The following is a 16,783-nucleotide window of genomic DNA, read 5'->3' on the forward strand; positions in this document are numbered from 1 at the left end:
AAAACAAAATGTGGACACAAACCTAAGTTCTGTCCAGTCAGTCACAGAGCAAAAAGAGAGAGAAGATAGCCAGTTGTGGAGGCAGCATCAGGCAGGGTGCCACTCACCTTGCCACAGCCAGGGGGGCCCCAGAGGATGAGGGAAGGGATTTCGTGGGCTTCCAGCAGAGACCGCAAGAGAGTCTGTTCTCCCAGCACCTGATTCTGCCCCATGTAATCTCCCAAGTGGCTCGGCCTTAGTTTGTCCGCCAGGGGCTTCCCTTCCAACTTTTGGGCCAGACTTTCCCCACTCAGCTCCGGCACGGAGGCAGTCGCTTCTATCCCTAGATTCTCCCCATCCAACCGTTTCTCTTCCATCTTTCCTCGGGTTGGAGATGCAGCAGGAACAGCGCCGCCCTTCGGCGGTCCGGGCTTTCCCCCTCCAGAATTCCTACCCTTGTGGAAAAGGGAGAACACAGAGGCGGAACTCCCTGGGCCCTCTTCCCTCTTGCTCCTCTCTGGGGATTTCGAGAGGCGCATTTTCTTATTGCAAGGGGGCGGCGACGGCGCCTGCTGCTGCGGTACCAGCTTCGTGTCTTTCGGGCTGCCACTTCCCCCACCCTCTGAGACTTGACAGTCTCCCCCGTCGCCTTGCTGTTGCAAACATCCGTCCAGATGTGAATTGATGTGAGCGGCTGGGAGCTCCCGCAGGCAAACCGGGCAACTCACAAGAAGCTCTTCCTGCACTCCAGCTCCTTCCATTTCCCGTCAAAAGAGACAGGCGGAGGCGGGAAATCTCACTAAATTAACACCAGCTCTGGAGAAGTGATCCGCTTTAGGGGGACTCCCCAACGGGAGAGATCAAAACTAGGAAAATAAAGGAAAGCGTTCAGCGCAGAGCGAATCAGCCAGAAGCTTGCACGGGCAGGAAGAGAAGACAAGTAAACACCTCCTTTTCCGACGGGAGCCTACAAACGAGCAGGCTGTCGGGAGTTGTAGTTCTTTCTTGGCGCTGGAGGGGAATCGACGTTTGACGAAGGTCCTGGCGAGCTTGTCTTGCCGTTCGAACGAATTTTAGAGGCGGGCAGAGAACGTCACTGTTGCTGAAGCAGACCTAACCCCTTTTTAAACCACTTACAGTTTTTTAGTAGGCTGCTGTTTAATATTTTGCAACAGATCAGGTGGCGCTTATTAAGGCACATACATACTGAGCTGCAATATTTGGAGATTTATGGCTCCGACTGTCGCCTGCAGGGATGGTGGACAGATTAAGATGGTCTGCCCCCAGGGACTAATGGAATCCACAGGATTCCTGAATGCCCTGGGGGAGTTTCCAGTAGATAGAGTAGGTGCCCCTGATGAAGCCCTTGTCAGGCTGTGGAACAGGCGCATCCGGCTCTTGACATTGTTGCTTCCGGCATTGTGGTTTGCGCCTTAGTACACTAGAGAGAAAGACCTCAATGGATGACTGAAGAAACTGTTAAAATGGTTAAAGAGAGACGGAAAGCAAAAGGAGATACAAACATGGTCAGGATCCTAAATGCAGCAGTACAGCGACTAGTACGTAGGGACAAAGAGAACTATTACAATAGTTATTGTATAGAAATAGAAGAGGACAACAAAAAGGGAACAAGATTAGAGAAATGAAAGGGAAATTTAAACCAAGAGTAGTAGAATTACCTGCCCTCTCCAAAGATGGAGAATGACATTTTTTGTATGTGTTGGTGTTCTTACTTTGCTTCATTCCTGTGTTACTATTTCTACAGAGAATCTAATATAGAAAATTATATTTCACTCATTATTCATCCTAGAAATCTGTGTCAAATTTATTTTTATTAATTTCAAATCCTTTTTTATTGGTCAATGCCATATGATGGTGAAGACAGCCATTTGTGCTTCAAATTGGAGCTTATGTTCTATTTCTATTTTGGGTGCATTAACAGTTGAATCTGAAACTGCATTTTGATGTAAAATCAGACTGATTACAATATGTTGCTACTTCAGGAATGACTATAGCTGTTGGAAAAAACAAACTTAGCCTGTCCAAGAAACATGTTTTCAGCCTGCTATGTTTAAACCACTTCATTTAAGACAAGGTGGGCACGGTCAATTAAAAACATAGAGCACACCTAGAATTTTGCTAGAATATATTTCACCTCCCACTGTTTTATCTTGTGCAAACTGAGACATTCCTGATGTCAGCTGGAGACTATTCTGCAGAATAGTCAGTGCAATCATTCCACAATTATTTTTGGAGTTTTTTATTGTACATTTTGCAAAGTGTTGCTGTACTTCACATATTCACAGAAATAGAAGCAAAAGAAAATGATTTCCTATAGGGAACTACACTAAAATTGCAAAGTAAATCAGACATAGTTCAGACTATCTGAACTATGTCAATTGTCTTAATGTTGCTTCATCCCTGCTAAAACGAGATCAGCACAGCACATGTCTTGTTTCTATTATTTGGGCTGATTGCAGGTGTTGTCACCACTCACCATATGCTCAGAGGCACATGTTACCAAATTCTTCCAAGCTACACAGGAAGTGGATTGGACTGTGAAAGACCAGTCCAAATTGTGTTTACATTTTGACAACTTTGTAAGGCAGTACAATATCTCAGAGAGGAGGTCAGGTCTCCTGCTCCCTGGTGCATTCACTATAGCTGCCCAGTTTCCCTGCTTTTTAAAGTTTGATAGAAATATCTGTGGCCTATAGGTACATTCTTAAACTGCAAGGTTTTTTGCCTATTAGTGAATTTCTCTGCTTTTTAATCCAGGAGGTAAGAAATGGGATCCTGTGCAAGCTTGCTGAGAATGGATTGATCATTTGCATTCTGACTGAGTTCAGTGGAATTTACTCCCCTGCAATCATGCTTAGGATAGGTGAAACTGACCACAGGGGATGAGGAAGGGAGGAGGAGGAGGGAGGGGAGGACTGGGATGGGAGCAGGCAGGAGAGGGAGGGGAGGAGAAGGGCAGGTTTGATCATTTGCATGTTTATTGAGTTCAGTGGGATTTACTCCCATGCAATCATGCTTAGGATAGGTAAATCTGACTGGGGGGGAGGGAGGGATGGCTGGAGTGGGCAGGGAAGGAGGAAGAGGGGAGGGAAGGAGGAAGAGGAGAGCAAGGAGGGGAAAGCCAGGGAGGAGGGGATTGGAGGGGGAGGGGCAAAGGAAGGGGCAGGGGAGGGCAGGTTTGATCATTTGCATGCTTATTGAGTTCAATGGTATTTACTCCTGTGCAATCATGCTTAAGATAGGTAAAACTGACCATGGGGAGGGGGAGGGGGAAGGAGAGGATTGGAGGAGGAGGGGAGGGGAGGGGATAAGAGGGAGGAGAAGGGAGGGTGGGTTTGACCAGTTGCATACTTTTTGAGTTCAGTGGGATTTCTTTCTGTGCAATCATGTTTGAAAATGGAAATGGACTGCCTTCAAGTCAATCCCGACTTATGGCGACCCTGAGAATAGGGTTTTCATGGTAAACGGTATTCAGAGGTGGTTTTACCATTGCCTTCCTCTGAGGCTGAGAGGCAGGGACTGGCCCAAGGTCACCCAGTGAACTTCATGGCTGTGTGGGGATTCAAACCCTGGTCTCCCAGGTCGTAGTCCAACACTGACCTGGGGGAGGGGCAGGGAAGGGAGGAGATTGGATGGGTGAGTGGGCGGGCAATGGGCAGAGGGCAAGCACCTTTCCTTTCTAAAAGGAAAACATTATGAACAGTATCATTGCTTTTCAGCATTTCCCCAACCTTTTTATTCTACAGCAGGCACATGTAGCCAGCCACCCAAATTTAAACTAAAGCTGTCCCTGGCCACATCCACACCAGGTCTTTATTTCACTTTGGACAGTCATGGCTTCTCTCAAAGAATCCTGGGAAGTGCAGTTAGTGAAGGGTTGCTGAGAGTTGCTCCCCTCACAGACCTTCAGTCAGAGTGGCTGACCGTTAAACCACTCTGGCCACTGGAGCTCTGTCAGTGGAATAGGAATCTCCTCTCAGCACCCTTCACAAACTACACTTCCCAGGATTCTTTGGGGGAAGCCATGACTGTCTAAAGTGAAATAAAGGTCAGGTGTGGGTGTGGCCCCCTGATTAGGCAAGCCCAGCAGCTGTAACTGTAACTGACAGTTGGTTCTTACTGAGCATGCTCGATACTTTTATTCCTCTAGTTCCATGAAGGGTTACTGTCCGCCCCGGGTGCAGCCAATGGAGGCACCCAGCACCACGACAGAGTTTGAGCCCCAGAGCGAGGGATCAGTACTGGAATCTGGGAAAGAATGATGGAGAGGACACTGTGTGCGTCTGAGTGTGTGCAGAGCGCCTTTCTGGTTCCCTTGAGAGATGTCGCGCAATGGGGCTGAAACACTCTGCGTTTCTTTTCTGGCCATGATTATTATTCGTTTCATTTCATGATTATTACTGAAAATATTTTGTTGTATGGAAGAGGGGGGGGTTAAAAAATGATCCGCTCTAGGTGTCAAATACTCTAGGTACGCCACTGCCTCCTGATAAGGATATGTTCTACATATAGATTAAACAAACAGGGTGATAAAATACACCCCTGTCTCACACCCTTTCCGATGGGGAACCAATCGGTTTCTCCATATTCTGTCCTTACAGTAGCCTCTTGTCCAAAGTATAGGTTGAGCATCAGGACAATCAGATGCTGTGGCACCCCCATTTCTTTTAAAGCATTCCATAGTTTTTCATGATCTACGCCAGTGTTTCCCAAAGTGTGGTACGCATACCCCTGGTGGTACGCGAAAGGGTTTCAAAGGGTACGCGGCCAAATTTTTTTTTGTACTTTATCATTGGGTTTTAGCGGCAAAAAACATGTGTGTGTGTTCTTTTAAGAGAAAATACAGTTCTTGTGATTTCTCCAGTTTCTCACACAATCATGTGAGGGAAGATCAATATAATAACAGTGGTTTATCCGGATGTTATTCAACGCGTAGTCTCTTTCGCTCTCAATGCATTCCTTGTCTTTTCGTGCACCCGTCCAGTTTCTCATAAGACTCGGACTCCCTCGCAATGACTTTGGCCACCAAAAAACGCTTCTACAAACAGACAGATGGCGCCACAAGGATATTTATGCGTATGCTCGACTACAAAAATGTTCATACCGGGAAGCGGGGAAGATCACAAATATCGAACCAGATATTGCCGCACTAATGTCTGGTCACAAGCAGTTCCATCCCTCCCATTAAACAGTTGTTTTGTATTGACAATTTTAATACCAAAAATATATTACTCTTTATTTCCAGAATGATTTTTTTTGTTTGAATAATAGTTATTTTAATTATTAGTATATGAATTATTTCTATATTTTTGAATATATATTTTGTTATATAAATATTGTTTCTATTATTAAAATGTTTATTACTTTGTATTTATTTTTTTTACAAACATTTCATATAAAATTATAGGAATTACGAATGTGTTATAATACCTTACCCCTCTCCCAATTATTTTTGTGAAAGTTGGGTACGCCGGTAAAATCAATGTCTCAAAAGGCGTATGCACATGTTGAAAGTTTGGGAAACACTGATCTACACAGTCAAAGGCTTTGCTGTAATCTACAAAGCACAGGGTGATTTTCTTCTGAAATTCCTTGCTCCGTTCCATTATCCAACATATGTTTGCGTTATGATCTCTTGTGCCTCTTCCCTTTATAAATCCAGCTTGGATGTCTGGCATTTCTCACTCCATATATGGTAAGAGCCTTTGTTGTAGAATCTGACAACAGCTAGGGACCCAAGGTTGAAGAACAATGACTCAGAGCAGTAATGGGACCTGGTTATTGCCTTCATGCCCTGTTTATGGACTTCCCAGACTTAACTAGTTTTAAGGATTCTGGACTATGTGGACCCTCATTCTAAACCAGCAAGGCACTTATGTTCTAATGACCCTTTATCCCAAATTGATCAAAACACAACATTTATTTATGTACATTTATATACCACCTTTCTTCCCTCACGGAACTCAAGGCGGCATTTATGTGGTTCCCAGGCACTTGTACCTGCTTAGCTTCAGCAAGATGCCTCATGTGCCTTCAAACCACACCTCAGTACTATTAAGGTTGGAACGCCACTGTCAGGAGGTCCGTTCCACACAACATAGGAAACGGACCTTTAGTGTAGTGGCACCTACCCTTTGGAATTCCCTCCCCTTAAATATTAGACAGGCACCATCTGTGTTATCTTTTCAGTGCCTACTGAAGACTGTCCACTTTCAAAAAACCTTTTAAGCAGAGACCTTATCCCAGTCTGCACCTGTGCTGCAATTGCTTTTTAAGATGTTTTGAAAGCTTTTTAAAAAATGTTTTTTTAATATGTTTTTAAGGATGTTTTAATATATTTTAAAGTCTGTTTTTATGATGGTTTAAAGTGTTTTTAGTGCTTTTGTTTGCCACCCTGGGCTCCTACTGGGAGGAAGGGTGGGAAGGCAGACATTTGCTGGGGTGCCCAGTCATGCTGACCTGGGGTTACATACACAAAGATCAAAAGAAGAAAAGCCCAGCCAAATGCAGCAGGTTTCAGTTCTGGAAGCAGGACTTGGGGGGGAGGGGAAAGGTGCTTTAGGCTGCAGTCCTGTGCAGCTACCTGGGAGTAAGGTCCTTGGAACACAGTGAGACTTACATTTGAGTAAACATCTATGTGCACTGTAAGGCTGCAGTCTTGTGCACCGTAAGGCTGCAGTCTTGTGCACCGTTACTTGGGAGTAGGGATGAAAGGATCTGTCAATGTTGGTTTTCTTGGTTCCTCATTTACTTACATCTAAACAAATATGCATTGGCTTGCACTGTAAGGCTCCAGCTCTGTGCACACTTACAGTGGAGTAAACCTCACTGCATACTGCCTTACTCATAGGAATCTCATTGTGGTTGATATGGTATTGCATTTAGGAAATCAACACTGTCTTTTGGTTTGGTTTTTCTATTTGCATTTCATTTACCTCTGACCTCACTCCCTTACATCCAAAGATAATGTACCTTGTTATTTGCATTATGGTTTGTTTCTTGCCCAATAGTGGTAAAAAGAATTCATATACTGGGAAGTGGGGCTTCAATTGCTGTTGTTCCCAAGCTGCTGCCTGTGAAGGTAGACCAAACTATGTGTGTTTTCTCTCTGTCAGGTATTACTCACTGGAAACTGGGTGAGTGAAAGGGTGAGGGTGTCAAAGTGAGTTTATAGCAGCCCGCAGAGTATGCAGAAAAGAGTAGAGAATCTTCTTAACTCTTTACTCATTTCTCCAACCTCTTTCTGCACTGAAGGGTCAAGTCTGTTTGGACCAGCCATATTAAAAGGCAGGCAGGGCATTCCAGGCAGGGGGTTGCCAACCCTGCTTGGATATGGATATCATTGCAGAGGATCCCTAGCCAAGCATTAGCAACAGCACAATCCTAACCATATCTACTCATATCTATGGGGCTTAGTCCTTTACTAAGTGTGGTTAGAATTGCAGCCTTCAGGGGCATCCATCTTTACTTCTGAGTGCTCCCATCTAACATCTCCACAACATTAGGCTCCCTTCTTTCTACAATGGCTTTCTGATGACTGGACTGGCCTGAGGGCACTTAAACCCTTCTTGCCAGAAGCAAGTAGGCTAGATTCAATGTTCCTTACCCAAGCTGTCTAAGCAGGTGAAAAGGAATGATTGTGTCACTTCAGCTGGACCTGGAAGCACCCTCATTTAGCTAAGACTTCTATCTTAATTTCTGATCAGAGAATTTTTTTGTTTGAGTGGTATGCTAGAAAGCAACTGTGGTTGATTCTTAATGTATCACACTTAGTGACATCACTAGGGCCTCCCTATGATGTCACTAGGGCTAGCCGCCCCCTATGATGTCACTAAGGCCCATCCCATGACATCACTAGGGCACACCCCTGAAATCTCAGAGTTTGGGATGCTTCTGACCAGGCACCCTAGTGTTGGTCTATGATTGGGGAGTCCCAGATTGAATTCCCCACTTGGCCACAAAGTTTACTGAGTGAATTTGGGCTAGTTACTATCTCTTGTCCTAACCTACATCACAGTGTTGTTGTGAGGCTAAGGTGGGGAAGTGGAGGAACCAAGTACATTGCCCTGAAATCTTTAGAGAGAGAAAATGAGATTTAAATATAATAAATACTGGTTTAGGATTATTATGATCCTCAGAATTAAAGGTGGTATTCAACTAAGTCCTACTCGGAGCAGATACATTGAAATTAATGAACCTACGTTAGTCATGTCTATTAACTTCAATGGGTTTACTCTGAGTAAGACTAGTATTAAATACCACCCTAAGACATTAGTACACAGTGAAGGGGCCACAAAGACATGTACATGATTTTTAAAAAATTAGCATGAAAATGTTTAGGAATATCAAATATGGAATCTTTGAAAATCATGTTCCTCTGCTCTACAAGGGTTATTGGCCCCAAATCACTTCTTTTTCTTTCATATTTGGCTGTGCCCACCTTGATGCTCCTTGCTTGCGCTCCTTTCACTTTCTTCAGTTTTCACATCTTCCATGTAATGTCCCTGGGTTATATCAACTAAGAGTTACTAACTTTATTTCAATGGGTCTACAGTCCACTGAGTTTAAGTTAGTTGGATACAATCTCCTGTCTGGTAGTTATTTGTACTGATCTTTCTTTCTTGACAGTCTACTTGCATCAGTAGAGGGACACCCATGGGTAGGTGCTTTTAGACCATAGCTAACAACCAGCAGTGGTGTTTCATCACTTGGATATCTACTTCCAGGGAAGTGCTTCAATACAGAACCGTGCATTGTTCCCAGAAACCTGCCCCCCTCATGTTCAAGGATTTGGCAGTTGTAGTGGTCAAAGAGAATAAAACAAAGCATAGTTGTACATGCTTTTATAACCATTGTGTTTTGTGGCAATCTGAAAATAGATTGGAGATTTGCACAATTCTTCTGTATATACTACCCTAGCTTTGGCTAATGTTGCTCTTAATTCCTGGGTTTGCTGGGTGCTAAATTCATGTTCAAAACAATTATTTTCTGTTCATTTCCTTTCGTTGCAGACAACATACAGGAGAAATTGGGGGTCACTCCTATTCAGTGATTTATGGAACCACAATGAATAAACACGTAGTAGCATACCATTCAAAATTCTATAAGCTAAGCCGGCTGGAGGAAATGAACACACGATATTTCAATAACAGGGAGGACAGATTGGCTTTCTTCTCTAACTTGGAAGCAGTCAAAAGTTTTGCAAGTGAAGAAGAGGTATGTGATGATTGCATAGTATTTTCATCTATACACACGTGTGCACCCACATCTATCCATTCATCTACACACCTTATAAAGTATAAACTTACATGCTTATAATCTTGTGTATAAATGTTACAAACTGTTAGTGGGGTTACCCTTGAACACGGTCCGGAAGTTGCAGCTGGTACAGAATGCGGTGGCACGCTTGATTAAGCACAGCTGTTGCCATGACCATATCACGCCAGTGTTAATTGATCTTCACTGGTTACCAGTTGTTTACCGGGCCCAATTCAAGGTGTTGGTGCTGACCTTTAAAACCCTATACGGTTTCGGCCCAGTCTATCTGAAGGAGAGCCTACAGAATCACCAATTATGCCGCCTGACAAGATCAGCCTCACAAGACCTTCTCTCGGTCCCACCGGTTAAAACAGCTAGGCTGGTGCAGACCAGAGAGAGGGCATTCTCGATTGTGGCCCCCACCCTCTGGAATTCCCTTCCTTTTGATCTCCGACATGCTCCCTCCCTGATGGGTTTTCGCCAAGCCTTAAAAACCTGGCTATTCAGGCGGGCCTAGGGGATTGGGGAGGATTAATTTTATAAGGTTTTAAATAGAAATTGGTTTTAAATTGATTATGATTGTGTTTGCTTGTATTTTATTTTGTATTATGCACTGCTCTCTATTATTGTAAGTCGCCTAGAGTGTCCACTAACCTGGACAGATAGGCGACCAACAAATAAAATTTATGTATTTATTATTATTATTATTATTTAGCTATATGTGACATCCTACTAGATCAGGGTTTTGTAAGTCCCTTTTGATCCCTAAGTTTTTATTCATCCCCTGCACAGTCCCGTCAACTCCAGGGGGTCAATAGCATCTGCTTTGGGAACCCTTGCCCTAGATAGTTGTTGAGCTGCTGTAATCTGAGAAAGATAGATTATTCAAAGGCTGATCTGGCTAAGGAGAAAACCTTCACAAGGCTCAGAAATAGACAGTGCTATCATGTCTGCATACAGTTTGGGAGGCAGGAAAGTCAAAAGTGTTTTGGGGCCAAGGAGACAAGAGGAAGATAAGGAAAATACCCAGGGGTCAGGCTGGACTCTTTGCTGTTGCTGCAGCAGAGGTGGTGCTCATTCTCACAAATATGATTCAAAATACCCCTCCCCACTAGTAAATTCTCAAATTTAGGAGATGCAATTAAATGTAGATTGGCCCATTAAAAATAAAGGCATTCATAGGTGCTGTAAGACTTTTGAATTAATTAGATTAATACACTTTCTGCTGATAAATGATAGACAACATTGGATTATTACCCTTTATGCTAAGTAAACTATAGACCATTAACCTTGGCCTCTGCTATAATTTAGTCATCTGTTGTAGAATGAAAATTTCTCTTGACCGCTATGTTGGGCTCCATTAAAACTCCCCATAGTTGTTACATTGCACAACAGAGTTGCAATGGCTGTATTCCTGATTGTGAGGATTTAACTACCAGCAGCTTACCTGGCATAAGAAACAACCAGCCTGTTAAGTCTGTATACAATTCATGCTGGAGTGTGGATTAGTAGCACAATGGATGGGTGCTTGGTAGCACATGTCTACAGCACCACTATAGCTGCTCTCAACACACGTTTGGTATGTTAAGTGCTATACAAGATACAGACATAACATGGTCCTTGCCTATATGACTTTTAGTCTGTATAAAATAAGCAGGATGAAAATACAGGGAGGAGATAAAAAGACGAGGTAGGAAAGATAAATCAGTTGATGATAGAAGGTATAAAATCCTGGTGAACACTTAGTTTGGCAAGAAATCTATTTCCTTATTTGGATGGCAAATAAGGGTGTCCCTCCAGCCCTCATAGTGAACTGTGTGTCACATGCAATAGCTGTGTGGTCACCTCTATGACGTTGGGGTCACAACTTTGCATGCAATCTGATATATTCTTCCAAGGGGCTGGGCTAGGGTTGGCCCACTTGATCACTAGGTGTCTTGCCAGGGGCAAGAGGCTTGTAAGATTTAGAGGCAAGGAACACACAAGTGGGGAAAGTTTGAAGCTTTTTTATTTTAAAGCAGGCATTAAAAGGATACAAGAAGCTACTGAGCAAAGATGATCTTACGTTCTTCTTTCAGTTGTTGGGAGCTCCAAATAGGCAACAATGGAGAGATCCCAGGTGGTAGCCATCAGATACACAGCACCACTGCAGTCAAGGTCTGTGTCAAAGCCCACTTGAGCAAAAATCTTGGGGATTTATATAATTAAAAGGCTCTAAAGGTTAGGTGTTGATTCTCAATAACAACCTCATCAAGCACACCCACCATGATGATTATGGTTTTATGTCAGGCCCAGGATGTGACTCAGGAACCAGACCAACGGCTGTAGTTAATTCGTGTTTTATTAGGGTAATGTCCAAACAAAGACTGCGTTTTCTCATGAAGCAATACAGGGATACAGGTCCTGCGGCATTGGGAGAAAGTTGACAGAGCAAGGGACTTCTTCCCGCCTGTTCTTTAAGAAGGGGCCAAACGGGCGCGCAATCTTTCGCTCCTCCTTAACTGCCCCTCAGGTACTGCCCGCCTTCCCCCCCTTCTCTCCTGTCTTTTCAGCTGTCTGCGTGTGCGCGGTGAGGGGGGAAGCATCACCCCCTCCTCTTCTGAAGTTTCCAATTCCAGGATGGGGGATAGGGGAGGGGCTGATGGTAAACTGCCTCCCCGCTTTTCGGCTGTGATCAGCCCTCCCTCTTTCCCCTCTTGCTCTGAGCCTGAAAGAGGGGGAGGCGTGAGAATGTCCAGGGAGGGCTCAGGCTCCCCGTCGCTAAGCGACCTTATCACTGGCAGTTCCTCTGTTTCGTCTTCGCTCCAAAGGGGGGAAGTTCCTCCCCCTTCCCTCTGCCATCCATCCGAATACTCTTCTCCCAACTCTCCGGGATCCAGCTCCCCGGGATTGGGACCCCAGCTCTGCCTTCCGACATTTTAGCCTCATCAGTGTTTATTAGATTCAGTTGGCCAGCACCCTTTGAATCATACTGGCTTAATTAATTGCACTTGGCTTGAATGTCATGTTCCCAACACTTATGAGTGTTTATGAATGCAGATGAACTCATACTATTAACTATACACCTTGGACGGACTTCTCCCAAACTTCAAGGATGTTGTCCCGAACAGGTGGCTACTTTTGAGAAAAACAACTAGCAAGCTTATAATCTCTTTGGGAAAATACCCAAATAAGCCTCAAACAAGCTTACAGTCTCTTTAAAGGGCCTGGCTGCTAAATTCACAGAGTCAGAGAGTCAAGTCAGGGAGTCAGAAAATCAGACATGAAGGAACAATTGTCATAGGTCATCTTATCTCCTTGCCAATCTTCTGGTCCATTTCCCATACACTAGGATAGGAGATGTCATGCTGTATGCTGTGTGTGTGTAGAAGATGCATGTCTGGGGGATTGAAGTGCAGAGGGAGAAGAAGGTGAAATGAAGATAAAGCAGAAGGTTCTAGTGGTGTGGAAAATGGTTTTGTCCTTTGGCCTCACTGTTTACAGTTCTCCCACCTCCCCAAGCTACATGTATTTATGTCTGTAACTCAGGATAACATTTAATGCATACAATAACATAACACATTTGTTAGTCTATGTGGTACCACACATTCTTTGTTGTTTTTAATACCCAAGACTGACATGGCTACCTTTTTGGAAAAAAGCAAAAATTACTCATCTTTCCCTTCCTTTTTTTTTATTCCACTCAGAGATTGGAGTAACATATTGAGTTTGTGCTGAACGGTTGTCATTCATTTTGGTCCACTGTAGGGCCACATAAATGGAGATTGCTGGGCAAACATCAGGCTGTGAACAGATAGGCAATTGTTCCATGTATTACTGCTATGAAAGGCATAAATATGATGCAGACAGGTTGTGCAGTCTAAGATTTTTAAAGGCTGCTGACAGGATGTGTCTTTTGTACATGTTGGGCTGTTTGAAAGAACAAAATTAACTATCTTAAAAGGCTTTCAAACTTGGCTAATTGTTGAGGATATCTGTTAAGAAATTAACCTCACTTGAGAAGCAGTTGCCTAAATTTCCTCTAGGTGGTAGCCTCCTCCATGTTGAATGCTCCACAAAATACAGTTTTTTCAATTTATTAAAGGGAATAATGCAGCAGCAGTGATGGTGAAGCTCACTATAATGCTGCGATGTTAATTTGTTAGAAGTAGGTTTCATTTTTTTTAAAAAAGTCCAAATAACATGTATTGCATTTGGGTCATGGTGCTGACTGTTAGATTTCAAATAATCATTTTCACCTCCCATATATATTTCCCTTCTATATGTTCCCACATTCAAGTTAAAGCTTTCATATTACTTAAAGAAGGGGAAATTGTTTAGGAGATACAATCCACTATGCAAACAAGAAAGAAAACAAATACTGAAAGTACTAAAAGAATGGTTTTACGTCTTATTTTTGTTCTATGGATTATCTGCACCTCTACACTTCCCTGTGACAGGGAATCCAGCATTCAGATTAGCAAAGGGCTCAGTTTGGGTCAGATCTGGAAACGGCTCGACCTCAATGAGCTGTCCCTGAGAATTCTCCTCCTATGTCTGTTCTCCTAATACGATGTCGCCATGCCATGCCCATGCATCTAACCATATTGCCCTTTGGGAATTGCAGTTCTCACCACCAGCGCTGTCAAAGAAATACGTCACCTGATATATAATCTGAATATGTCACCTGGAGAACATTAAACCACTTCTGCCAAACAAAAATGTCTTGGGGTGGGGAGAGAAGTTTTTAGATTTGGATGAGAGAGAGATCCCACATAAAACATTTGGAAGAGAGAATCAAATAATTGGCTCAAACAGGAAATTTACTCACCAGATGAAAGGCTGCATGTTGTTCATATAGTTTTATAGGAATTAACAAAACAAGTTTTTTACTGAGAGTAAGATTCTTATATCAAAGTCAATATAGACTTCCTATCAGATTTCTATGAGCAGAGCTACTGAAAGGTTGCCCTGAAGTGATACCTTCCCAACGTCTTGCTTCATAACAAAAGGGTATTGATAAACCTGATGTTCTACCATTGTGTTTCCATGGGAGATAAAATGTCCCAAGAAGACTAGGCAATGGTCAGCCAAGATCGCTCATCAGCATTTCTCTCCTCTGGTCAGAGGGAGGGAGCAAGGAATTTGATGTAAAAAGCACCGTAACCTGCAGTTTAAGTAATAGGCAGACTGAGAAAAAACACAGAGAGGTTAGTAAAAGGCATTCCTGGCCACAGAGATCACTTGGGCCCCTAGTGACAAAGATGGATCAAGGAGTACTCCAAAGCTATGGACCTGCTCCTTAAGAGGGGGTGCAACCCCATCCAGAACAGGCAATTGCCCCATCTCCTGGACACAGAAACCACCCACCCATGACCTCCATTTGTCAGGATTAAAACTCAGTTTATTGATGCTTATCCTGTCCACCACTGCATCTAGGCACTGGTCCAGAGTTTACATAGCCTCTCCTGACTCAGATATAATGGAGGAATAGTGTTAGGTATCATCTGCGCACTGATGACACTTTTCTCCAAAACATCTAATGACCCACAGCTTCATTGGGGACAAAATAGCACCCTATGGCACCCCATACCATAAGTGCCAGGGGGCTGAGGAGCACTGTCCCAGTGCTACTCTCTGTAAATGAACCTGCAGGTAGAAACAGAGCCACAATGCCACCAATACCCATTCCACAGAGTTGGTCCAGAAGGGCATTGTGATTAATGGTATCAAGTCCCTGAGAAATTGAGCAGGAGGACCTCTCTGTTTCACCCTCTCTGTGTCATTCTCTCTATAAATGTCATCCATCAAGGTGACCAAGGCTGATTTGGTCCTGAACACGGACTGGTATGCATCCAGATAATCAGTCTCATCCAGGAATGTCTGCAGTTCTTCTGCCACGACCCTTTCAATCATTTTCCCCAGAAAGGAGGTATCTGAAACCAGGTGATAGTTGTTGCAGTCCATTGGGTCTAGGGCTGTATCACTGCTTCCTTTAAGGTGGCGGACACCACTACCTCATGCAAAGAAACATTCACATGCCAATGATGGGTAGGGCCAAAGGCAAAAGTGAGTGTGGCAAAAATTAGGAAAGATCAGAAGCAAATGTGAGCAGAGCAGTGTATATGTGAAAGCAATCAAGGAGGGTGTGGAGCATGGCCTGTGAGAAATATAGGCTGAGGAGAGTCACAAAGGTCTGACAGAGATACCTGGAAGCTTACCATCCCTGGTTTAAGCTGTGTGCTTCCACCTTTCCTCAACCTGTATACTTATAAATAAACTCAAATATATATTAAAATTTTAATTTTAATTTTGCAAAACTCCAATAATCCCCAGTGACCTCCTTTCAAAGAGAATTAATCCCAGATAAGCACCACAGTCCTGGAACTTCTCACAACTTGGAGAAGTAGGGGTTATGCAGTCATACTTTCTTCCCCATGGCCTACACATGGGGAAGACATATGCAGAATCTCACTTGACATTTTGAGCTGGGAAAAAAGGGGAGTGACTATCTATTTATTATACATTTAACCCCTGCAAGCTGGCAAATTTATATTCCATACTGAGCTGTTATGAACTTCAGTCAGTGACATCACTAATTCACGCCACAATTATGTGTTGCTTGCTTCTTGCAGTATAAGCCTCCATCCTGTTGCTATATAGTTCACTGTGTTTGTGTGGCTATTATGAGCAACTATTAGGCAGTGTGCTTATGTCATAGATGATAAGCTGTTCTGAGGTTTAAGTTATTAAGGTACGGTGTCTGAGCTCTTCAAATAAATGGTGATACATCACATTCCCTTACATATAGCAAGCTGTAACTGGATTAACTACCTTTAGCTTAATGATGCAATCCTTATAGAATCCAACAGTGCCTATATTCTTACTGCATGTACCAAATGTTGATAAGTACATATCTAATAAGTCGTGAAACATACTAATAATATTTATTTGGCTTGAAGCGTTTTGGCTTACTTGCCTTGGTTCTTATTGAACAATTTTGGTCACATACATATAGTTTTGTAAATGCTGGGCTAGTGTCTAAACCAGAGATAACCATGATAGATGATGTCGGATTCCAGCCCACATCATCCGTGACCGTTTGGCATGCTGTCTGGGAGGTTGGAGTTCAACTGCACCCAAAGAGTGATGCCTTGGCTGTCCCTGATCTAAACAAATTGCAGAAAACTGGGGGGTCTACCATTAAGCTTTTTAAAAAACAACATATGATTGAATATCAGAAATATGACTGAATGACAAGTATTGCTCCAGTGCTCTTTTGATTCTAATTCAAAATGTTGATTATTATAAATACCTGAATGGCTTAGGGTCAGAATACCGTGGAGCAGGGTTGGAGAACTTCTGGCCCTTCAGAAGTTGTTTGACTCCACCTCCTGTTCAGCTTGTGTAGCTAATAGTGAGAGATGATGGGAGTTGAAGTGGATCCCTGCCCTAGAAGCTAGCTCCTTCCATGTGCCGCATGACCCTATCTAAAATCCACTCCAAGAAAACACCTAATGATACTGTCTGCATCAGGTTCAGACCA

The 16,783-nt window shown here is 43.3% G+C and overlaps 2 protein-coding genes across 3 annotated transcripts in view; one reads left to right on the top strand and one right to left on the bottom strand.

Annotated features, from left to right (window-relative positions):
• The window catches only part of WRNIP1 (WRN helicase interacting protein 1), a 44,164-nt gene extending 42,801 nt beyond the window's left edge, over positions 1 to 1,363 (bottom strand). The window contains exon 1 of one of the 2 annotated variants that reach the window (XR_009758507.1): positions 108 to 1,363. Coding sequence is in view for 1 of the 2 variants with exons in the window: in XM_061590679.1 (XP_061446663.1) it covers positions 108 to 740 (633 nt within the window). In the remaining variant the exon portion in view is untranslated. The remainder of the gene's footprint in view (positions 1 to 107) is intronic. The other variant, XM_061590679.1, reaches the window with a different exon arrangement.
• Positions 1 to 16,783, top strand: part of MYLK4 (myosin light chain kinase family member 4) — a 132,368-nt gene that overhangs the window by 20,594 nt on the left and 94,991 nt on the right. The window contains exon 2 of the mRNA XM_061590669.1: positions 9,012 to 9,216. Within this exon, the coding sequence (XP_061446653.1) occupies positions 9,012 to 9,216 (205 nt within the window). The remainder of the gene's footprint in view (positions 1 to 9,011; positions 9,217 to 16,783) is intronic.

Source organism: Rhineura floridana, chromosome 1, assembly GCF_030035675.1.
Source record: "Rhineura floridana isolate rRhiFlo1 chromosome 1, rRhiFlo1.hap2, whole genome shotgun sequence".
In the NCBI taxonomy this organism is placed as follows: Eukaryota; Metazoa; Chordata; class Lepidosauria; order Squamata; family Rhineuridae; genus Rhineura; species Rhineura floridana.